The 24,750-nt window shown below is 37.2% G+C and overlaps 2 protein-coding genes across 2 annotated transcripts in view; one reads left to right on the forward strand and one right to left on the reverse strand.

Moving 5' to 3' along the window:
• LOC128263009 (protein outspread) overlaps positions 1–24,395 on the reverse strand; it is a 121,651-nt gene extending 97,256 nt beyond the window's left edge. Inside the window, exon 1 of the mRNA XM_052997642.1 lies at positions 24,020–24,395. Coding sequence (XP_052853602.1) covers positions 24,020–24,028 — 9 coding nt within the window. The 5' untranslated portion in view covers positions 24,029–24,395. The remainder of the gene's footprint in view (positions 1–24,019) is intronic.
• Positions 13,057–14,587, forward strand: LOC128263013 (probable basic-leucine zipper transcription factor O). Its single transcript, XM_052997649.1, has 3 exons — positions 13,057–13,170; positions 13,226–13,927; positions 14,211–14,587. The coding sequence occupies exons 2-3, from the start codon at positions 13,916–13,918 to the stop codon at positions 14,493–14,495; spliced, it is 297 nt and encodes a 98-aa protein (XP_052853609.1). The 5' UTR covers positions 13,057–13,170; positions 13,226–13,915; the 3' UTR covers positions 14,496–14,587.
• Positions 24,396–24,750: the final 355 nt, after the last annotated feature.

Genomic DNA, 24,750 nt, shown 5'->3' on the forward strand with positions numbered 1-24,750 from the left:
TTTTTAAATAAACACTTTTGTTATTGTTGTTTTTTAATTTTGTAGGTCGATACTTTGCCTTTTATTGTTTAAGGTATTAAAATATATATAACTTCAGCCTAATTAGCGATTTCTATTCTAATTTTTTAAATTTAACTTTGAAAAGGGGATTTGCATTATAGAGTATTAAAAAAGTTTGACTAGCTTGTATTTTATACCTTATGTGCTCGGTTGAGTTTATGGTGATAATATACATTTTTGTAGTTAACAAACCTAATTATATGTACTTTTATTTGATTCTAATTATGAAGTTTCATATTTGCCGAGCTGAAATTACTCTGCTTTCAAATCTTCATACAATTAGCTGCCTTTTTTTTTTGCCAAATCACCTATAATTATAAAGCAATTATTTAAAGTTCGCAAAAAAACCCTAGTAATGTCATTTCGAAGAAAATCGCATCGCTCTGTCAAAGACAATGTGCATTTTCGCGTGCAACGGTGTTGCTCTTTTCCCATTGTGAAAATGAAAGTAATTGTAGGTTAGTTTTTCTAGTGATTGCATTTTTGTTGCAACAGACGGTGGACAAAACGATTTTCAACAAGTTTTCACAGATTACATTGGCCTGCACATTTCCACACTTCAAAGTGAACGAAAGAAATTGAAATTAATTAAATACAATATAGCAACACAAAAGCGGCTTTTCCCCCCTTTTCCAGCCAACTGCGAGTCACTCAATCAACTGTGACGCATCGTGCACAAAAATTGTTTGTCAACAAATTGGAGCGCGACCAAGCCCAAGTAACAAACAACAAACATCGAGCAACAACTAAAAATGCAATTAAAAAATCGAAATGGAAAAACAATAAAATCACAAGAGAAATATGTGCTTAAAGCATAAACATGGACCAGCCAGAGACGCGGCGAGATGGAGCAAAAAGGCGAACAAAATATTTTACAACACTTTCGCTCGTTAGAAGCGGGCGGGTGCAGCGTCAGCCAACTCGGCTACAGTGCTGCACGAAAGTCTACTGCTCGGTCTTGGCTGCACTGGAAAAAAATATAAATCTAATGCCCTAAGACCTTTAAGGGCGAACAACAAAAAATAGAATGAACAAATTTTACTTTTTTATAAAGATTTTCAAGTTAAACAAGGACATCAAGATAAAAAAATACCTTTTTTTTTTATTCAAAGAATATTAATTTTACAATTTGGTGAGATCTAAAATTAAAAAAAAAAAAATTAAAGAGGATAGAACCCTAGGATTACACCATTATTTTAACAATAAACATAAAATATATTTTTGTTTTTATACTCATAGTTCTCAAATTTTAAAAAAGATGAAAGGGTCAGTGTTTGTTGTTTTCCTGGTCTCAAAAAAAATCGAGGGGCACTAGTTTTTTTTCAGTGTCGCTGGCAGTCTCCCCTCTATGCACTCATTGCCGCTTTAATTGCCCGGTGAAAATGTGCAGCAACTGCAGCCGGAGCAACAAAACACCACAATAACAATACTAAGGCGCTTACCAGCGGCTCTACTCTAATTACCCTCGAAAAGCTCTGGGGAGTCGATGCCTCTGATCATCTGTGATCCCTTTCCGTAAGATTTTTGTTTTTGAAAGATGCCGCCGTGCTGGGCGAGCAAGTGAAATTCAAGTGAAATTAATCAAATTTGCTTTGAATTTAGGTTGAGACGTGGTGGGATTTGTTTGGGTTTGGGTGAGAGGGGATAGCTTGGCCAAGTCGTAATTAGATTGCAGTCAAGATTGTTCAACAAGTGAACATTTGTAAGTGTACTAGACTATTAGGAAATTGTGCTTTTGTGTTGTAGCTACAGCTTACAAATTTGTAGTAATTATACCCTATATTAAAATGTTGTCCTTTATGAAAATTGTAACTAGTCTTATTAGAAATATTTAAAAGGGCTTAAAAAATTTATATTGTTTTTCTGATTTGATATAATGGAAGTATTGCATAATATTTTTTATTTTATTATTTTATTTTAAAAATTTAATAGCATTTTATATTCTAATAAACATATCATTTTAAAATTTTTGTTGTAGAATAGTATTTTATTTTCTGTATAGCTTATTAGGAAAGTAGTTTTTCTTGTTTTTATAAAAAACATTTTTGGTCAATTTTTTTCAGACAGTTTCGCGTATAAAAAAAAATTTGCGGGTTTTATTTATATGCGAATTATAAACAAATAACTTTTAGCAATAACAATTCATCAAATAACGCCTATTCAATGCCGCAGTTCGCTGTCTGTCGAGGCCTTTCTTCTGCCGTTGGAAACTCAATTTCAATTTGCCGCCAACTCCCTCCGCGGCCAATTGACGGCTTCTTGGGCCAGCACCTTGGCGAAACTTGGGTCAATTGGCTGCCATAAATCTTCATAGAACATTGTTGACTGGCGGCGACAGTGCGAAATAAAAATACGAATTTCATTACAATTTCTATCCCGTCGATTCCTTCCCTTGCGTTTTCAAATTATAAAATGGTAATAAATCAAATTCTCGTTAACTTGCTGCGACGTTTAAATTTGTTTCAGGTTAAAGACAGTGCGAAAAGGAATCAGAATCTATTCTAATTAAATAGGTTTATTCGAATGAAATAAAGTAGAGGGAAGGAAGAGGGAAAGAAGGTGGGTCTGATTAATGCCGTCGACCAAGATAATGACAAGACAACACCCAGAAAGCCACCCAGTGGATGGGGTTTCGGGGTTGGGATATGCGAGTCTCGATCATCTGCTCACTCGTGTGTGCAGCAACTGCAACTGCAAAAGCAACAGGTTCCTCGGCGGTGGCAGTGTTGCATGCAACCGATGATTAAAACGGGGCAAGCTCCAAACTCTTAATTCTTGGCCATTTTCACTGAAATTGTAAAATATAATTTCCGAAGAAATTCTTTCTTTCATCTGGCCTGACTGGCAATTACTACGTTTCTCTTGTTAACTTTGTTTTCTTTTTGCGCTCAAACGCTCTACCATATTTATTTATTTTTGCTTCCATTATTATATATATATTTTTTTCTATGCAGTCGCTTTTCATGCGCGACTTCATTTAACTGTGCTTTGCATGATTATTGCTCCAGTTATCAGCTCAACGACAACGACATGAACAACAGCTTCTGGGACGGCGGCCAGGTAAATTATGTTGAACAAACTGCAGCATGTTACAAATATGGGCAATGGATTCGCTGGGCTTAGCACAAAAAAGAAGGTGCAGCTAGGCAGATCGCTTTTGGCTTTGTCGAGCAGAAGATATTTTTCTTTGCGAGTCTTAGATGCACGTAAGAAACTAACAAACATAATTTCGAGAAGGCATGACGTGCTATAATTCAGACATAAAAACATTTGTGCCTAAATAAAGTTTGAAAAAACAATTGATTTAAAAATGTAATACTTGAAACCTTTTTAAATGCAATGATGAGTTTCATCATTTTACGATGTATTTATCGAATTAAATTTATTTATAATATGTAAATTGATATTAAATATGTTAAGTTATAAAATAAACTATGGTTTTTGAAATATAAATACTGATATTCGAACTACAAATAAGAACTTGTAAGAGGTGAAAGTAAAATCCTGCAAGTAATGTGAAATAGATAAATTATTTGTGCGCTTAGTTTGCCAGTTCCTGCGTCATTTGTTTGGAAAATATTTCCAAGTTACCTTCCACACCCAGCTGCAAATAAAAATCGTAGACGTCCAAGCACTTAATTAAATTTACATCACTGCAAGCGTACTTCACTCGTGCTACGCCGTTGTGTGTGACTAACTGAAAGAGGGGAGACTATTTGTGATTTTACATTTTAGATTTTTTCCGCTTAGCCATTTGAGGGAAACTCGCTCGGGCTCACCTGCTGCTCGTTATCTGCAGTATTTATGTCATCGTTAAATTTGGCTTCCAGCAGCTTTTACCTGGACTCAAAAACAAGTGCACACGAGGCACTGTTCTTGCTGTGGCTGTTGCTGTTGCTGTTGCTGCTCGTGTCGCTGGCATAGGTGTGGCACAAAATATTTAAACACAGCATAAAAATTAAAAACTAGTCTAATCACAGGCCTGCTTTTGCTTTTGCTTTTGCTTTTGCCAGCTTCATGTAGCTGCTGTAGCCATTACTGTTGGGGGCTGGCAAAAGGCTTCAAGTGGGATCATTTACCGTAGCTCCGGTGATCTGATATTTAAAGGAAGAGATAAAGTAAAGCTTAATGGCGATTTAAGGCCGTGAAAGGATCCACGCAGACAAGTTTTGTCAGAGAAAGGTTGAAAGTCGTATCCAAAGGTGTGAGCTATATACAATGATTTATTTTCATTCATTTCGCATAGTAATAGTTTTTATAAAATTCAATTAGCATTCACCGATAAACTTTTTAAACCCATTTAAGGATAGTTGTGAAAAGTCACAGTATTCCATATTATGCCTAAGTTCAGCCTTTATTGTTTAGAAACTTTATTTCACAATATTTTTATTAATTTTTGTTTATGCTGTAAGCCAATTGGACTTTTTTCAAATTCCAACTGGTACAACATTTTACAATCATTTTTCATTAATATGCAGGATACAAAAAGTTATACATTTACTAATTAGTTCCATTTGCTAAATTAAATTTGATTACTTTTTAGAATGAAGAAGTCTCCTCAAACCCACTTCTCACGCCGCTCAAAATCCGTCTGGCGAAAATGGACCGTGTGCCATTTATGGAGTGGCCATGGAAATCTGATTTGCGATTAAGACTTCAAATGAACGCTAATCCCTGCGAGCAGATAGCAGGCCCCAAAGAAGTTTTGCCAACGCGTCAAACTATCGGCCCGACAGCAGGTGTAAATGATTCCGGGGCTGGAACATGACCAGTGCGTTCTTAACAGTCTCAAGAGTTTTTTCCCCTCCCAAAGAAACTGGTTGCCTTGCCGAGTCTTAGCACCACAACCACCACAACCACCAGCACCACCACCACCGTCGTATTAAGTTTAATTTGCATGGCAAACTAAAACTGAAAAAATTGGAAATACTTTTAAAAGACCCCGAGGCGCCAGCGACTTGACACATTTCTGCGGGCCATGAGAATGAACTTTTTGCGATGCAAAATGCTTTTCCAATCGTTGACCCAATTGCCACAGAGACAGAAGTAAATTCTCTTTTAGAGGGGCACAGTAAGGGCGACCCGGGGATTGACATCAATCATTGCACTATGAGACATTATTCTTAACGTCATTCGCCCGCCGCCTTAGCTGGGTCAATTAGAAATGACTTGGCAGCTTTTGGGTAAAAGTACATAGTGCAAGTTGTGCAAGTAGGGAGGCAGAGCCCAGACCCTGCACCTGCACCTGCACCCCCACCTCCACATCCGCCCATTCGATGGCATAGAAAATCTGCAGCTAAACGACAATCGATTAAGGTCAGCCTTCGCTGGGCCTGGAAAGTTGCCCCAATGAACGCCCAGCAAGTGGCGCCCATAGTGAAAAACTTCAGCTGGTAGCCAAGCGTAGATCTACAAGATCTCACACAGGGAAAAATTAGATCAAAGATCGAATTGTGTGTCTTTGGGCAATAAGATTTGGTAAAATGCCCAAAAAAAGTTACTTTATGACAAAACAGATATATTTTAAAATTCCTTAGTTGTTTTAAAAGTTAACAGAGTTTCAGGGATAAGTTTTCACACATTTTTTTTTAATTATTATTCACATGCTTATTTAACGTGTCTCTATGATAATGATTAAAAGTATTAGTTAACTAAGTAACTGATATATATTTATTTATTTAGGTATATTAAAGTCTTTTATATTTGAGCAGAAAATAGTCAAGTATAAATATTTGTTTTTCGCACTTAAATATATTTGATAAGACTTTAAATAATTTAGATATCTATTTTTAAAAAATGTCACACTTTGTTAACTTAACTAAAAATTACCCATAATGTTAAATATATTTTCTGGGCATATTGGCCATCAAGCTCAAGTTCAGTGTGAAAGAAGCAAACGATTCATGGTCAAGTGGCAAGTGGCTGCGATTTGCATGACCAGTCGATGCGATGGGTGTGCGTGAGGCAATCCCCAAATCGAGCATTGTGGATTGGGTCTCGGCGAGAGGAAGATCGAAACTGGAACACTTCAATGTGCCACAGCAATTACTGCCGCAGTTCCCCAGTTCTCAGTTTCCCAGTCATGCGATGCAAGCGATTTTTCCGGTGGGTATCAAGTGCACCTGAGGATCGCAGGTTTTCTTTGGGTTTTTCTTTCGATTGGGCTGTGCTGCTTGTGACTCCCATCGCTGGTCATCGTAGCTTAGTAGCTGGCACACTAATCCATTTGGGCATTTGACCATGGAATTTGCATACACTTGCACTCCATGGCTATGTGCAAAATCTGTGGTTTTCCAATGGTTTGCCCAAGGCATAAGAAATCGCTACTTTGCTTGAGTGGGAAATTTAAGAACTTGTTCGCAAACTCATCTTGTTTGGAAAATACTCCATATAAATTTTGTAAATAGAATACTTTTTTTGTTAAGTACGCCATCTCTTGGAATTCGAAAAAAAACTAAAGGCTTAAAAAGCTCTTTGCAGCGACATCTCTTGGCCAATATTGACAGCATCAGAGGCTCGGAAAGCTCAAATATTAAAAAGTATTGCCTACTTTTGGGAGCATGATGTAAATAAGAAAAAGCGACGCCATCTGTTGGCGCAAAGTAATTTATTGAATTTGAATTGAGCGTCATCTATAGGAATGTGTAGGCACTATATATTTTATTTAAATATTAACCAAAAATATTTGCTTCTTAACTTAAATAACAAATAACAGTACAATTTGTTATCTGACTATAAAGCCCCTGCTTCAGTAATCAGGATCATCGTGTCATCAAAAGAATGAAAGGCAGCTACAAGTTAAAACTCACGATCAGAAAACTGAGATAAATTAAGACACTATTGAAAATGGTAGGCTTCCAGTTCAGCTCGAGGAAGACGAAAAGTCTTCAGCTAAAACAAGCACTTGGCAATAATCGAATTATTATGAGTCAGCTGAATACAGAGATAAATGCGTTAAGAAAACTTAATTCGTCGGCAATAACCACCAAGAAACTAGATGAAGAAAATTCCCAAATGAAGCAGCGCAATAGTGAACTTGGGCGATTGCAAATGAAAAGGCAAATCAACAAAGAAGTTTTTGGTTGCAGACGGAGAGTTCGGAGAAATATAAGGATTTGCTCTCAAGTTGTTCAAATATATAGAAAATGCTGTTAAAATAAAATGTATTTTTGTACTGTCTTGTATGTGCTGTGAATTTTGTTGTTCTCTATACATATACAATTATATATATATTTTTTTTTTGATTACATATATTTCTTTAAAATATTTTTTTTATATTTTAAAAGTTACGTTGATCATGGATTGTTCTGCGGCCTACTGTAATATAATTATTTTCGGGGATCATTATCTTGAAGTCGCATGAAATAAGTCAATTAAAATACAAAACTTAATTTATCAAGCCCTACCCTAACAGGTACAAATGGTTAAGAATGTTTGTGGGTGCGTACATAGACACTTATCAAACACGCCCCCATTTGCTGCGCCAAGTGAGGCGAATAATTCATGTCAATATGAAAACTCATTTACCTGCGGTTGCCCCAGCCTCTCATCAAAAAGCTTGTGAGGCAAAAACCAACTAAGAAGTAGATCAAACGGTTCCTTGGAGGTGAAACATTTGGTGGTGGGGGTGGTGTGTCATTCTAGGGCCTATTGAGGAAAGTGCGTTCAACCGGAATGCCGCTCATAAGCCATCGTTGACAACACAGCCTGGCGACCAAGCGACCAAACGACCTACGAATGTTTCCAAATCTCGATTTGAAATATGGAAAAGTTTTGTCTCATCTTCCACAGATAGGCAGACCGACAAGGAGCGTTTTTAATTACTTTCCCCCACCCATTCATTCATTTCCACTTGTTGCCCATCAGTTAAAAGTCAAAAGAGGAAGCTCTCTGAATGGTAATTCCATTTCCATTTCCATTTCGGACATTTCACGCTTGAAAGGATTTCATCCTGATGTCTATCGTCCTGTGGCCATTACAACTTATTGCTACTACCACTACTTCTACTACTGTGGCTACTTTTAATACACCAAATTAACTTTTTCGTGGCGCTTTCCTCGCGCCACGCCCCCTCCCGCCAGGCATGCCGCCCACTTGGGGGGCTAGGACGCGATTATCTGTCGGTTATCTCGCCTTTTGTTGATTAATAGCTTTGCGGTAATTAATTTGGCATGAATGAGGTGCATTTGTATAGAACGAGATGGATTGGTACGCAAATTATCTTCAATGGAGAAGAAGGGTTCATCGGTAACAAAAATTTATGCGAAAATTTCATGGAAAAAGGGTTTGAGATGAGATATGATTTACAATGTGTTAATTAACTCCTAGCTGGTAAAAAAAAATTTACTTTAAAAACAATACTAGCATTAATCGTTAAGTTAGCAGTAATTTAAAGTTTTACAACAAAAACTATATAAAATATATTTAAGCTCAAATTAAATATTTGAATAAATATAATTGTGAAAAAAAACACTTAATAATATTAACATTCATAATTCTTGTAATATTTTTTATTAAATATTGACCTAAAATCTAATTTAAGAAACGGACTTTATTAAATCTTTCTATAAAAAAGTTACTGTGCATTTTTGAGATAATGAGTGTTCCCTTTATAAGCAAAAACTATAAGAGCGGGTTAAAAGTAATTTTAACTTTAAGTAGATGCAAGTAAAATGTGAACTATTATTTAAGAACCGATTCTTTTTATCCTTTTTTTAGTGCTGTGCTCATTACTCTTACCAAATCCATTTTGTTTTAATTTACTAATGGTGTACAGGGGACATTGGTAACCCTGGAATAGATTTAACCGACAGTAAGGGGTTCTTCCTGCGCAGAGGCTTCGTATTACCTGAAACTTTTCTCATTATATCTGCACTTACACAGCGACAAACAGTTGGAGCCAGTGGATTCCACCGGCAGAGTAAACTTTCTGCCCGCCCACAGCTTCAGGTTTTACCAATGACTTCCGTCATCACCGGCACACTCAAAGTGTAAATTTGCATTTGCTTCTAATTACGAGCGGGAACAAGTACAAGAAATTGCCAAGACCTGAGCAGAAGGAAGGCCCGCATGTGCAGCATCTAAGCATCCCAGCATCGGCATAGGCATCGCCATCGGCATCAGCATCTTGGCAAGTCGGAAACTCGGCATCTGCGAATGGAAGAGCACTTGCGGCAATTGCAATTTAGAATTTTCAATTATATTTATATTTTTTATGGGGTTTTGAGGTAGCTGGGGTAGCTGGGGCAGCTAAGGAAGTGAAAAACGCCCATACACTCGCACACACGGAAGCACTGGAAAACTACAAATCAAGTGCCACGCACGCAAATTTCCTTTAATTAAAACCAAACTTTTAAGAGCCCCTCGTCTGCATCTTCTTCACGTTCCTCGGCCGCAGATGCATCTTCACTTGGTTACCCAACTGCAAACTACTCGGGCTCAACTTAAGCGAAACCAAGGCGACATAATCTTCGAGTGCGGCCCAAAGTGCGGGCCGCTTTTGTTGGTCGCAAGGCGAAAGGGATTAAAGGCCTAAGTTTGCTCAGGTGAAGAAATACAATTAGCGAGTGGGACGAGGACAATGTAAGTGCATATGTGCAAATAAGGGTATGCTGATGAAGTGCCACAAAAAACAAATTAAAACAACTTATCTTAAGTTCAGTCTTAAAGCATTTTTGAAGTGCAATTTCCTTGAAAATTATGATAAAGATAACAAGTATTTTTTGCTAATTTCCAAGTAATCTATATTAAATGGTATTTCTATGTCAAATGCTATGTTAAATAGGCTGAAAAATCTTTATTATAAGTTGTATATATTTTAGAAGCTGGATTATTATTCAGTCTAATTAAAAATGATGTATTTTTTTATCTTTATTCATTGGATAATAAAATCCCTATAAAAAATAAGAAATCGTTAGTAGTCTTCATTCGTTGATATATTCTTGATTTAACATTTAATTTAATTTAATTTAATACAATACAAATAATATGTCCAAAGTTTTCTCAGTGAACTGCACAAATTATTTAATTTTTCTTGATTTATGAAGCTATTTGTTACTTTCAGCAAACAACTAAGAACCGTAAGACAAAAAGCTTTCTAGCTGGAATTAAGGAAATACATTCTTGATTGGGACTATGAAAATCAAATCAAAGCCTTCGAAAATCTCTGTCAAGCCTGGATTTGAAAATGCTCCCGCACAAGCATCTATCATAAAGTAAAATTCAGTTTTCTTCGCGTTGCTGACGGAAGTGCACTTAGCAAAAATCCGAAGGAAGGAAAAATAGGTGGCCAAAAAGGCAGAAGGAGAAAACTTTGCCCGCCATCAAAAGAAGTGAAGCGAGTGCAGTGGGAAACTTTTCTAGCCCATATTAAAACATATTTGCGGAAAAATATGCAAATGCGTGGAGAGTGCAAGGAAGTTTCCCGAATATATACCATATCCATATCCATATCCATATACATATACATATATGTATAGGCAGGTGGCGGTGGTGCGTGGCAGTCAATTGCTCATTGACTTGGCTCAAAAATTGTTGAGTGCCGAGTTCTAAGTCCTAAGCCCCTGCTAACATGTTGGCGAAAGTTCCCAGCACACCCAGATACGGAAGAGCCGACATCTTCCTCTTCGGAATTCCATTTCTTTCGGGTTTAGTTTCCATTTAAGTTTACGTGAGCGTGGATCTCAAGCTGTGCGCGCACATAAGTTTGCGGCTTAAGCATGTGAAATTCATACGGCTGGAGACACAAGACACACACACACACCAGCCCCCAAAACTCCACTCACCTGCTGGTTGGGCATAAAATACTGACTGGGCTAATGCATTGCCAGCCACCCTAATAACCTTAGACATTGCGTCGACGGGGGTGCCAAAAAAGTCAAGCGAAGTTACTGGCGCAAAAAGTTTAAAATTAAACGTGTTAGATCCGAGAAAACCTTGCCAGGTTGGCCCAAAAAAGGGTAGGGTTTTACTATCTTAATATACCTAAAAACTTTGTCAGCATTTTGAAACTTCTCAATGTAGATGACAAAATAATTTATTTATAGACATGTAAATTGGGTATATTCGAAAAAATTAATTAAAAATTAGTTAACTATTTTAACGATTATTTTTTTATACTTTACTTTATTTTTTAAATAAAAAGAATTAATCGCTTATAAGCCACAATTAGTTTTTATTTTAAAATTAGTTCTAATGCAATTTAATGGACTAAAACTTCAAACATTCATTATGTTAAGCAGCTGTCCCATGATATTACTTCTTTTATTATAAATCTAAAATATCAGAGTAAGCGAAGTCCTTAGTTTTAAATCTTTTATTGTTTACCTCTTAAGAGACTTTCGAATCGGAGGCGCAAGACATTCAATTATATACTAAACATCATGCAAGTTTAAGAGAGTAAAGAATAGCATAAAAATTTGCGTTGCGAGCACAGTCTAATTATATTCATGCAAAGTGTGCTTTGAACCTAATGGAATATAATTTGAACAAAATTATTGAAAATTGACGGTAATTGAAATGAATTTGAACAAATTTGAGGGCACGGCGAAGGGTGTCGTGTTGGACCACCATCAAAGGAGTCAAAGAGCGTTGAGTGTTGCATTTTTGACACGCGACGAAGACGTTGCCCCAGAGTGTTTCCCCAGAGCTATGCAATTTTGTGGGCCCTCAGGCCTGCCGAAAAGGGTTCATTAGACATTTTACCAAAATTACTGCACATTTCCACAGGCTACTTCTCTGTGATTAGGCTTGAAATAGTGGATTATTTGAAGTACAGGGTTCTCCTGATTTAAGCGAGCGGTCTTAGCTGAAACTACAACTTCAAGCGGATAAAGTCACAAGTCTCCACACTAAACAGCTTACTTACCAACGACTAAACACAAATTCAATGAAAATAAAAATAAATTAGCTGCTTTAAATGAGCCAAATAAATTCATTTAGGGCTTTATGCGCTCCACTGAAGTATGCCAAAAGACACCGTGACGTCGTGTTTCGTGTCCCCATCTTTTTTGGCTGGCAGGGTTAGGGGCCAAGTTAAAGGCAGCACGTATTGCCAAACTCGCTTGCCCCTGGCGCCGCACACCAAATGCAATTTCACTTCACCCTCGTCGAGCTACGGACAAATTTCCAGGGTCTCAAGTATTCCCTATTCGCCTTTGAACGCTGCAGGTGATTCCCCTTCGAAGCACTTATCTATTGAGTGAGCTCCGTTTGCTCCGATTGGACAACTCTTAAAAATCAACGCCAACAAAAAGACAAAGTTTCATTTGATTATGCCATTGGATTTTGTGTATCTTCGTAAAAATGTAACCGAATTGAAAAATATGTTTTTCGCTGGAATTCATTTGCATTTGTTTCCGAATATATAATCTGTAACTCGAATCACGTGGACTTGTTGTGTTTTGCAAATCTAGTTCGATGAACTATTAAATAATAATAATAATTATAAAACAATGTTGTCATATTTACACTAATAAATAACGTTGAAAATACAACATTTAAAGAATAATAACAAACAAAAAGTCACATATAAAAACTCATGAGGTTTTAGATAAAGGAAGCAATTTGAAGCGTTTAATATATTTGAGAATATAAAACATAGGAATAATTAAAAGTATACTCTTCTGTTTATAAAATTGAAATACAAATTCAGCTGCCCTAAATAGAGATCAATATATTGGTTCGCAGAAACAGAAGCGTCTTCTTAGTCATAAATTCAAAAAATACCACTTAAATGTAAATTAGCAAACTATTAAAATTCAAATCGAAAGACACGCACCTGGCGCCTGTTCACCCAAACAAAACTCAACAAAACAAAAAAACTAAGAAAACAAAAATCAGCCAAAAACCAAAACAAATTCAAAACCAGATTAAAAGAGAAAAGTGATAAAGAGGAAAGCCCCCACGTCTGGGCCAGTGTCTGGGGACAAGTTTTTTTCAATGCGGGTAAAGAACCTATGAAATTCGATCTTCTGACGACTAAAAAAATTGTATAAATAGAGAAAGACTTGCCGGAAAGGGCACAGTATCAAGTGCAACGTCGCAGCGTCCTCATCTTTTGGGATATTTTTAAAGATCGAATTTAATTTTGAATACATCATGAAGTTTTTGGTAAGCTACGCTTAAAGGATTTTTTTTATACTATTTACTTTTAATACCACTTCAGGTGATCGTTTTTGTGGCCTTCATTGCAATTGCCTCCGCTCTGCCACAGTTCGGACTTGGAGAAGGATTTGGAGGATTCGGAGGATTTGGAGGATCTGGTGGTCAACAGCAACAGCAACAACAACAAGAAAGCTTCGGAGCAGGATTCGGCGGAGGTTTCGAGCAGCAACAGCAACAAGAAAGCTTTGGTGGAGGATTCGGAGGTTTCCAGCAGCAACAGCAGCAGCAGCAAGGAGGCTTCTTCTAAAGCTATTTCGTCATTAAATTAATTAAATAATATCTTAAGGATCTAATAACGATAGAACCCAATGATTCATGCAAAAATTAAGAATTCATGATTTTCGTAAACATTCTAATGATAATAATTCAATTAATTTGATTAACAAAGAGCATATGCCAGTGAGAGCTAGATTGAAAACCTGTATTTTTAGTGGGCCCGTCAGCTCCAGAAAGGTTGACAACCATACTTGAAATCAAGTATTTTACATCTTCTGTGAACGCAAATGTCTATGATCGGAGCAAAAGGGAAGTCTGAGCTGTGATCTGTCCGTGTCCAACCAGTTTTGAGTGTCAATAAGGCAAACAAAAATCAGATAAATACACACTACCAGCAGCCAAAAATCAAACAGTTCACTTTAGCATTTCAGCCAACTAAGATTGTTAGCTGGAAAAATAAAACCGAAAACTCAAAATGCAATTCCTGGTGAGTTTGGTTTATTAAACTCTGAATACTGGGAATTTTAATAATTAGCACAAACTTTATCTATAATTTTCATAACAAAAGTAGTGTCATTTGAATCAAAATTAATAAACTGTGCTTTTAACACGTAAACAATCCTTTTATATATTAATCTATTATAAAAAGTATTTATTTACCTTGTGACATTCTTATGAAATTCATAACAGATAATTTTTTGATAACAAATTTTTCAATATTTTTTTAGAGCGCATCCAATTTAAATCTATTAATTCTTGTTTATCATTAGATGATTGTGTTTGTGGCCTTTTTCGCCGTGGCAAACGGTCAGTTTTTTGGAGAACTGATTCGGGATTTTGAGCGATTTGAACAAGGTCAACAGCAACAACAGCAGCAACAGAGTAACTTTGGCGGTGGACAGCAGCAGCAGCAGCAGGAGCAGGGTGTCATCTTTAGAGGTCCCTTCGGTGGCAGCGTTGAGTTTTTCCAGGAGCAACAGCAACAGCAGCAAGGTGGCGGCGGAGGTCAACAGCAGCAACAACAGCAGCAGCAAAACTTCGATTTCTTTGGTTGAGCATTATTTCAATCTGCCAACCAGACTATAGTCAACGCATCACTTTACGTAAGAGAAGAAAGCCATTATCTTAAAGATACGCATTAGACAACTTAGGAGAATAAAACTAAACAAACAAAAAACAAATGTTTTGATGTTTCATTACTTTTTCCATTACCATTACTACTTAACAATTGCTTACTAACTTTATAAAAAGAACTAGTTTAATCAAGTCTTATTAAGTATATTTCCCTAAAAAGAACAAGAAGAAAACTCTTTCAAGTTATCACTTCCTTAAGATTCTTAAGCCCAAATGCTTTTCTAAATAAAACTAAATCAAATCAAATAAAAGCAATTTGTTTACGAGGCCAAAGAGCAGACAATTTGCCTCCCATTTGGATGTGAAATTCCCAATGGCTCCGTGTTTCGTGTCAAAATCGCGATGATGGCCATGGCCAATTGTTATGGCCAAAGTTTTAAGCCAAAAATCGCCAAACTCTAATGAGTGCTATCGTTGAAATCAGAGGAGAGTAGAGAAGTGGGATTCAGGCGATGGGATTTTTGGCTCCTTTATCCGAAAGCACCGAAACACCATGAAAGTCATTAAGCGTAAAACCCTTTTGGCTTCTTTTCCACGCATTTTCATTTCGCCTTGTAATGACTTCATCCCAGCTCCAGAGTCTTTGGGGTTTTGGTTTTGGCCCTCGTTCTGGTCTTGTTATTGGAGACAATTTCGAAGCCATCCTGTTGTTGGCTGTCAGACAAAACAACGGCAGCCAGCCAGCCAGCCAGCCAGCGAGTCGGCCAGCCACCCACCAAGAAAAGCCAAGAGCACCAACACTCGTAACTACAAAACAACTTTTTAATTGCAATTAAATACGTAACAAGTTTTTAGTTGTAAGTGCGACGAGCACACAGAGAACTTAGCCGTGGCAGTGCCCATTGGTGCTGGCTTATTGTTGTTGTGGGTTACCCTTATCTTTCCCCAGCTATCTGTGGAATATATATATGTATATATGGATGAAATTGCCATTGCAGTGTTTGCCCCAGTCGACGCTCTGCTCTCTGTGTGTATTGCAAAATTGAGTTGTGCGCTTTGGGGTTTTAATTGTTAATTGTTGGCTCAGCGGGCAGCGCTTTTGACGTCGTTGATGACAGTCGACTATGGGGCCGGAACGATGTGGATTGGGTCATAAGAAAAGCGCGCTGTGGGGATTATATCGGAGTCGGTGGAATGTGGAAAGTGGAAAATGGAAAGTAAGGAGTGTGGAGCGAGACCAGGCCCATTTGCACACACAATAGTGTGAGGGGGCGGAAGAAAAGGATGTTGTGGATTAGGGAATTAAATGGAAACCTCTAATGAGTTTCGGGTTAAGCGGGGAAAGCACTTTTGCGGTAACTTTTAATCAAATCATCAAGCTCATCGAGGCATACGTCTCTTATCATTACGGGTTCGCATTTATTTCAAATAATTGAAGACAGTCAGAATAAAACTATTTGTAGTTTCACTCCATTTACTGAGCTACTGGAATAATAAATATAAATACGAGCAATAATAATAAATTAAATTCACTATTGTTTTAAGAAATAAATGTAAGACGTCCTAACAAATATAACTGCTTGAGTTTTAAATACTTAATATTTACAATTACTTAAGTATCTAATTGTATCCAATTAAATTATTATTTAAACAATTTTTTGTTACCTTTTATAAGTAACAACACATTTTGAATATACAAGTGAAAATCTTTATTTGAAAAAGTAAAAATCACAATTGCTTGGATACGAAAGTAAAAAGTTCATTTATTTAATATTGAACGTTTTCAAAAATAAGACGGTTTACATTTTACGAAATTTTTTTTTTAAATACAATACAATACAATAAAAGCGGATTATGTTGCTTAATGGTAGCAGTCTAAAAAATTTGTTACTGCTATCTTGAAATTACCTTAAGATGTAAAACGCATTATTACCCAGTAATATAGCATTTTCCAAACACTGTCAACGTATTGTTTTCGTTGATATGCCATTTAATTTGAATGCAAATTAAAATATGATGGGGCCACTGATGTTGTCGCTTAACCACTTAGCTTTAGCATCTAATGGATCTTTATGTGGAGCCACTTGCCCGGCGGTTAAGTAATATCCCCGGAGTCATCTCGTCTGGCCAAAGCCAAAGCCGTCTTAGTAGCCTCCTAAGTGTCTGTTTTCCTTTACCTGTACTGGGATTCCTTTTTTGCTTGACTCACTAATTTGGCCGCAATTTCCATAAAGGACGCGCGGCCCCAAATGTTGTTAGCCATGGTAATTTTCCATTCCCTTACATTTTTTGTTGTTGAATATTTTGGAGCACCCACCGAAAAAAGAAAGCGTAATTTCTTTTACCATTCAACTTGATTAAATTAGAGTAAGGGAACGCGGTATAGCGACTGAGTACTAATGAGAGGCAGCTGCATTTTAGTGCCGGTGCCGGTCCGAGAATATTATCCAACAGCCCAACCATCTCCACTCTCCGAATAGTGACAGATGTATGACTTGGCATTTATAGTTTTGAGTCGCAATTTTCGGTGATTTATTTATGCATGAAATGCAAACAAAATCTGAATAATTACCAACAAAAGCTAACTGAACTGACAGTTAGACAGACAGCCCAAACAAAGCAAGGAGTACTCTACGAGTCGAAGAGGCGGGCCACCGAGAACATTGCCTTGCATACAGTCGGTACGGATAGACAGGAATTCAGGCACCGACTCTTGAGCTGTCAGAGGGCATCTGTGTGGGAATATTATAATATTTGCAATCTGCAAAATGCTGTTTTCCCCATATTCATATGGCAAGCAATGAGCGGAGCTCAGACAGTAAAGCGGCAGAAGTGACATGCCTGAAAGTGACGGAAGCAGCAGGTTCTTGATCTGGTCATCAAAATAAGTTTTGAGTTGGAGTTATTTGTGGCTGATAAGAAAATCGAACGTTATTTGTCGAAATGGATATCTATCAAACAATTAATTTCCATTGCGAAATACAAATCAAATACGAGAAAATAATTAAAATATGAAGTGTAGGCTACCTCGAACCAGAAAACTATGTCACAAACGTATAAAATTTAGTTATCTGAAAGTAAAAATAAATTAAATATGCTATTATGGCTACAAAAAATAGCAATTTACTTAAGGACAAATTTAAGATCTTTACTAACAATATATAAATTAAATAGAATTTTTGATTTTTAAACAAATATTCGTGCAAGCATATTCATTTCCATACATTTTTAGGTATAAATTAATTTGATTAATTTATATATTTTAACTATATTTTTCAATGTTTGATTAAGATACTTTAATGCTCTTAGTCTCCAAAATATTATTTTATAAATTCTTAAAGCATTTATACTAAAAGGTAATATAAGGCATTATTCTTAATTACTCTCTTAGCTAGAACTTTGTTTTAATTTTGTACAATGCAATTAAACTTTTAGTAGCAAAAACTGATTTATAATAAGTTTAGTGCGTGGATTGAATAACTGCGCACTTCATTTCCGGCCAAAGATCACTGTTGAACTAGTGGCCGCCGGCAATCTAATAACAAAGTTTGGGCACTTAAACACTTTGGCCTTTTGGCTCTGGCCACGCCCTGTTTGGGGCTGTTCCGCCCCCAAAAAGGAGGACCATCCTATTATACTGCCGCCTTTCTATGCTTTTGCAGTGCAGCAGTAAAAATGACTGCACACAGCTGTGCTTCATGGCTGCCAAGCTGAGGCTGAATCTGAATTCGGAATCTGAATCTGGAGGAGGCCGACGCTACTGCGGCAGTAAGATTTTATTAGCGGTGGTATTAGCAGCGACAGCAAGCCAGGAAGGAGCCCCAACCATCCTGCCACACCCACTTTCCCATGTCTCCCCCTACAGTGGTTGGCGTTGCATATTAATGCAGGCATAAAAATATTTACAACTTTTTTATGCAGCAAAAAGATTTTTCGCCACTGCGCTGCCTGGCCGTTTTGTTCTTGCCAAATTTAATATAATTTCTGGTCGTTTAATAAGGGTCATTCAAAAGTGTTCGCGCAAGTAGCCGACGGGCACAACAAGTGTGCTGGCCATTATTAGTGACCCCTCAGTCTGGTGTCGTAAAAATTGCTTAACAACATTATGCAAAGTAAGAGATGCGTAGCCATAAACTGGAGAGGCCGAGAAACCCGGCAGCACTTGAAATCGAAATCGTACCCACTGTGCCGGCGATTTTTCGGTACGGCATTGTGAGCAGTGAGCAGTGAACAGTGAACAGTGGAATCCGCATTTCAGAGTCGCCTCCGGTTTTTGTCTTTCGCTTAATCCCTGCGCCGGCTCGCAAATTCCAATGCTGGTTTCTGTCATCCCCAAAAGTTACTCGGCCCCACAAAAAGGGTGCGGGTGTCGTGGTGTCCTGGTGTCCGGATGGCGTGGCCCATAACCGAAAGGATTATACAAATAAAAATAAAACGAGAAGAGGCCCCGGCGAGGGTGAGGTGTTATAAATTTGGGACAGCAGGTGAAAACAATTTGGTGCATAAAGTTTTCGCTTAGCAGCTCAGCGCGTTGGCGACCCAAGGACCTTGTGCCGGAATATGGCTCTGACTTCTGTTTTGTGGCCCAATGCGGTTTGACACAAAACAGAGAGAACAAAAAGGGGCCAAGATAGCAAAAAAAATAAGAGAAATAGAAAAACACAAAGGAGAAAAACACCTAAATCGGGTAAAAAACAAGGGGAAGCAGCAGTCCACAAAAAATTACTGCCTTGGCAGGCATATTTTTGCATTTGGTGAGCTACGATTGTTAAAAAGGTAATAAATGGCACCAAAAAGATAAGACTGCCTTCACACACAGCTGAGGAGGATTTAAAACGATCATAACACCGCCCTGTTCTGCAGAAGTTAGTCTAAGAAAGATTTTTGGTACTAAAAATAATAATGTTTTTGAAATTTTAATATTTGGGTCAGAATAGTTTTTTTAGCTTAGCTTTAAATATGCATGTATAAAACTGTTTTTAGTTCTTGATTGAGAAATCAAGTCAAATTATTAGTTTTTAATACCCTATTTTATAAAATTATGTTTGCATAAAATTACTATTATATATTATGATAGAAATTGTAGAATGTCTTTATTCACAAACTATAAAAACGAACCATCAAAATAAATTCACATGCAGGAGATGCAAACCACACTTAAGCATTCTAATCAAGGGAAATATAAAATAATAATCTGTGCGATTACACCTCCGCAACAGAACTAACCGCTCCCGACAAAACCTCTAATGCATATCCCATTGCAGGTCCATGGCCAATGCAGCCGGTGTAGATGACAGAGAAGACCAGTGCAAACCGACAATGACAGCGATTTCTCATGTTAGACGTGCCTTTTTATGTGGCTCGGAAATTAAAGTAATCATTTTTTATTGCGCGAACAAACAAAGGCATTATACTTTACAGCTCTGGCTAAGAGGGAGAGATGACAAACACAATGCAGAAAGGAGAACAGAGACGACCACAAAATGCACTGAAGGACAATTGAGTGCAGAAATATGGCCAAAAGCCGGAGAGAAACTAGCAAGCGGATACGCTGGCCAAACAGCCAAGCCAAACCGAACCGAGCCGAGCCGAACCGATTCAGAAACAACAGCAGCCACTAACAGTGGTGTCAAACATAAAATTATAAAGTTATTTTTGGTAAGCTGAAAGGACATTTAAAATGGTTGATTACTCAGTGACCCAGAACATTTAACTAAATAACTTTAGGTATAAGAGTGCTACAGAAATCACTACTTTTTTAAATCACTAATGCAATACATTTTTAGTCCGGAATAAAAATATTAATATTAGGGTAGCCTATGTTGTATGTTTATTTTTTTTTAAGTTTCTTATATTTTTGTATGAACCTTTCCCAATTTGAAATTATTCGAATTTATTTTTAACACTGAGACGTGTAAAAAGTACACATCGTTAATATAGTTTTAAAAAGAGTTAAGAAAATTATGTTGAGTCTTAAAAATTATTTTTTTTTTTAATATTTGCAAATAAATCAGAAGGCAGCACTAGCTGGAAAATAGTAAAATGGCAACACTGCCCACTAAACGTAACCAACCGGATGGACTTGGGCTTGGACTTGGACCCGGATGGCCCACTGCCCACTTCCCACTTCTAGCACCCAGATCCGAGCTCGATGCTTGAAACTCGGACGCGACACCACTCGACTCGCACTCTCGACGGGCGAAGAACAAAGACTTTGGCAGCTGCGACAATGACAGCAGCGAAAATAAAAATATGTACACCCAAACATACGTACAGAGTCTGGGGCTGATGCTGCACCACCCGCCATTGAGAAAATTGCATTAAAATCTATGGAGTGTGCATAGAAAGCGGAGGATGTTCCGCCCAGAAAGGACCAGAAAGGACGAAGTGCAAGGGGAGAGGGTGTGTTGGATAGTTTCAGTTTTTCGGAACTACGAAATGGCGAATTCGTGAAAAATTAAAGGAAAAAGGATATGACGCCACATTGCAACATGAACGCAAAATTGCAATTTTATTATATTTTAACAATGCACTTCGTTACGTGATTCCCGCCAGGAATTGTCGTTCTCCCCGCTGCCTTCGAAGTGGAGCCAAGAGACAAACTCTTACCTTTTTCGCTCCTCTACAGATAGACAATATACGAATATATATACAACGTTTTTATTTTGGTGGTTTCCCTGATGGTTTTATGCATGCAATCTGAATGGAGGACAAATTCACAGTTAACAGTCATATTTTATTGAGTTTTTGTGAATTGTAGTCATAAATTCATTTAGATTGTGCATGAGGAAATGCATTTTGCATGCATTTGTTGTAAGGCAAATGTGCTTTCTGAGATATATTTCGCGTCCAATAAATAAAGGCGTGTTGGATAGGAAAAGGAAAACAGAAAAGAATTACTTAAATTCAGAAAGGGTCGGTAAAAGAAATCTCGAAGAAGTCAATCAGAGCTATGTATTTTGAAAACATTCAATAATAACATGCATTTCCCTTTACACATCTCACATATCTTTTTAAGTCTGGACATGTGCCTGACAAATTTGTGCCATTTATTTAAAATATTTTGTATAACAATTAATTGCTTTGCAAATGATTGCTAGCTGTCGGCCAAGAAGCTTTCTGCTCCTTTAAATGCCAAAACAATGACAGCCGTAAATAATACGTCTTTTCTGCTCTGGCCTGTTATGGCTCCTTGTGGTTTTCCCTGCTTGCTTTTCATTTGCGCTGGAATAATATTATTTACACTTTATGATTTCTTTATTTAGCACTAATTGCTGCCTTTATTTTATGTTTAAGCTCTGAGCTTGGCCTTTGCCTTTGGCCAGTAAAATAAAATACTTAAAGGGAAAGGCCAGTAATAAGAATAAGGAAAACAGGTCAAGATGAAAAGCAAGACAAAGAAAATAAAATGAGTGAGATAAAAAACTTGTGAGCTTCGACTACCGAAAAGAGAACATTTTTCTTACTATGAAAACATGTAATTATAATTTTAGAAGAAGCCCTTTGCCCTTGCGGTTAATTTTTTTTTTATTATGAATGCAAACAAGTACTTTTTTTATGTATTAAATACAAATAAAATATTTGAGTATATTGTTTGAAAAGAGCTAACTTTTTGGCAGCTTTCATATACAAAGCTGAATGGTCCTTCGTGACGGATTCTCTGGCCACTCACAGTGATCTGCAGGCAAGCAAAGATACATAAAAGCACGAAACATTCATCGTAACACATACTCGCACATGATTGTGAGCGTAGTCAGATAATATCAAAAAGTTTTCCCTTCTTCGGATTTATTTTTATGCCTTCTGCCTTAGCATATGCTTGTTTATGGCCGCTGCTGCTATTGCTTCTGCTTCTGCTTCTGCTTCTGCCACATTGCTTACTCGCTCCTTTTGCTTGTGTTGCTGCTTTTCTTGAGCGTGTAAAGTTTATTTTTGTTACTTATTATTATTATTCTGGCGCTGTTCCTTGTTGGTCCTTCTCCTTATTATGCGTCAGTCTCCGTCCGCTATGTCTGTGTGTGTGTGTGTGTTTATGTGTGTTTGTGTGTATCTGTGTACTTATTTTTCGTAATTAATTTCGTGCTTCGAAACATCTGCAGCAGGATTTTTACTGCATCCGAAATTACGCATACGCCCCATGTAATGCAGACTTGATGGTTTGCTTTCAGCTACAGCCACAATTTCGCGAAAATGTAGCTGCAAACGACATCGCGTATTTGTCTTAAAGCCTTCCTCTCCGCCACAAATAAAAATGCCAATTTGTTGGGCAAAATTTAAGGCTGTAAAGAATTATTTGCCAACTAGACATGCCAGCCGGCACAGACAAGCGACAAAAGGGCGGGGAAGAGATTGCACACAATTGACACAACGAATTCTTGCAAATTTTATAGGCAAAATACCGTGAACGAAACTCAACTGCACCACACGGCGTATGTGCAATGCGCCGTAGCGGCGACAGTAGATTGGGAATAGGAAGTTGGAAAACTGGGAATACCACAGACGTTGGCTCCGACGACGTTCCACATGAGCAGTTGAATTTGAGTTGGGCTATATGTACGACTTGAATTCGCTTCCTTTGTGACAATATTTAAAGTAGGCTTCTTAAATTACCCTCTAGTTACTTATTTGATACCAAAATTTTTTTTAACATATTAATGGAATTTTCTTTGTAATGTGGATTAAGTTTATTCAACTTTGTAAATGTAAAGTTTATCAAAAAAAATTAAATTTTGAATTCCTAATCTAAATCGAATATAATTTAAAATTTGAACTAGCTTAAATTTGTTCAGAAAAAACCTAAAAAAATAAAAATTAAATACTAAGGTTTTTTTGTTTTGTAAATAGAAAAACAAGAATGTAGATTTATACATTTAAAACTGAAAAATAAGGTACTTATCAATTTTTTCCTAATATAGAACTTCAAAATGTGGTCTCGCAATTTAAAATTTAATTGTTGTACTCCTAAAAAATACTTTTAAGTTAATTTAACATTAATTCAATGAATACTTAAAGGACTTCCCATTTTGGTTAGTAATCCCTCTCTTCAAAAGCTCATCTGACAGTCACTCAATCTGAACATTTACCTCCGTCGACTTAAGTTTCATCTGCAACTGCATTTGCCTATGTGCCACCGCAGTGTCGCGTCGCTGCAGTGTAAACAAACCACTGGGAAATGGTGGGAAAAAGCCAGCTTAAGGCTGAAGGAAAACTGCCACCGAAATATATATACGTATATTTACAGGTAGATATCCTCTGAAGATTACTAGAGCTGCTTATGCTCCACAGCAAACTTCTCCTTGAATTTCATTCCTTTTGGTGTTTGCCCCGAGGGCAAATCTTTTTTTTTGAGCCTGACTCCCAAAACTGTAAGCATAAGCTGACGGTGTCGGGCAAAAAAGCGAGTGAGTGTCGCAAATCAGAAGGAAATTTGCCAAACGGCAACAATTCTCAGGATAACTAATCCACTCACACACTTCACACTTCAATTTCCGCCTGGTTTTCTTACCTGTCTCATGCCCAGGTGAAAATTCGAAGTTGTTTGTTATTGCAGCTCGTTATTGTTGCCATGTTCCATGTCGTTTTCCATTTCGATTGTGTCACTAACATGTTGCGCTCCCACAGCCTTCGGATTCGATGGTGGGCGTTAGACGGTGGGCGGGGCAGCGGCCAATGATTTGAGGAGTGCGCCCAGGCAATTTCACAACGGGCACGTATGCAAACAGTGGCCAAAAAGTGGGCGTTGTTATGCCAGGGCCTCGAAATGGGAATGTGCCAAACTGTCGGCTGCAATTTTGCCGACTGGTGGCTCCAGAAAAACGCATAAACAAAAAATAAAACATGTAAGAATTTTGACAGATTTCACCGACTCTTAGATACCCAATATTTATTTACACTTTTTATTTAAGAATAACTTTTTGTTTATTTCAAAGTGCACTTGATTACGGAAACCATCATACGTACGTTCCTTTTTCGATGCTTGTACTTTTAAAATACATGCAAATAATAACATTATATAAATGTTTCTCTAAATAAATAAAGGATTGATTAAGTCTTAAGCATGGGTACAAATTGTTAAATTACAATTCGTATTACATTATTTAAGGTATATTGTAAATCATTAATGATCGAATTAGGCAAAGAAAATATTTGAGGCGCAAAGGTTTAAATTGACATTTTCTGAAGAAATCAATGTATCTCAATTTCAAATAGCCAATATGCCCAGTTTCGAATAGCGGA

The sequence above is a fragment of the Drosophila gunungcola genome, unplaced genomic scaffold (genome assembly GCF_025200985.1).
Source record: "Drosophila gunungcola strain Sukarami unplaced genomic scaffold, Dgunungcola_SK_2 000001F, whole genome shotgun sequence".
Classification (NCBI taxonomy): Eukaryota; Metazoa; Arthropoda; class Insecta; order Diptera; family Drosophilidae; genus Drosophila; species Drosophila gunungcola.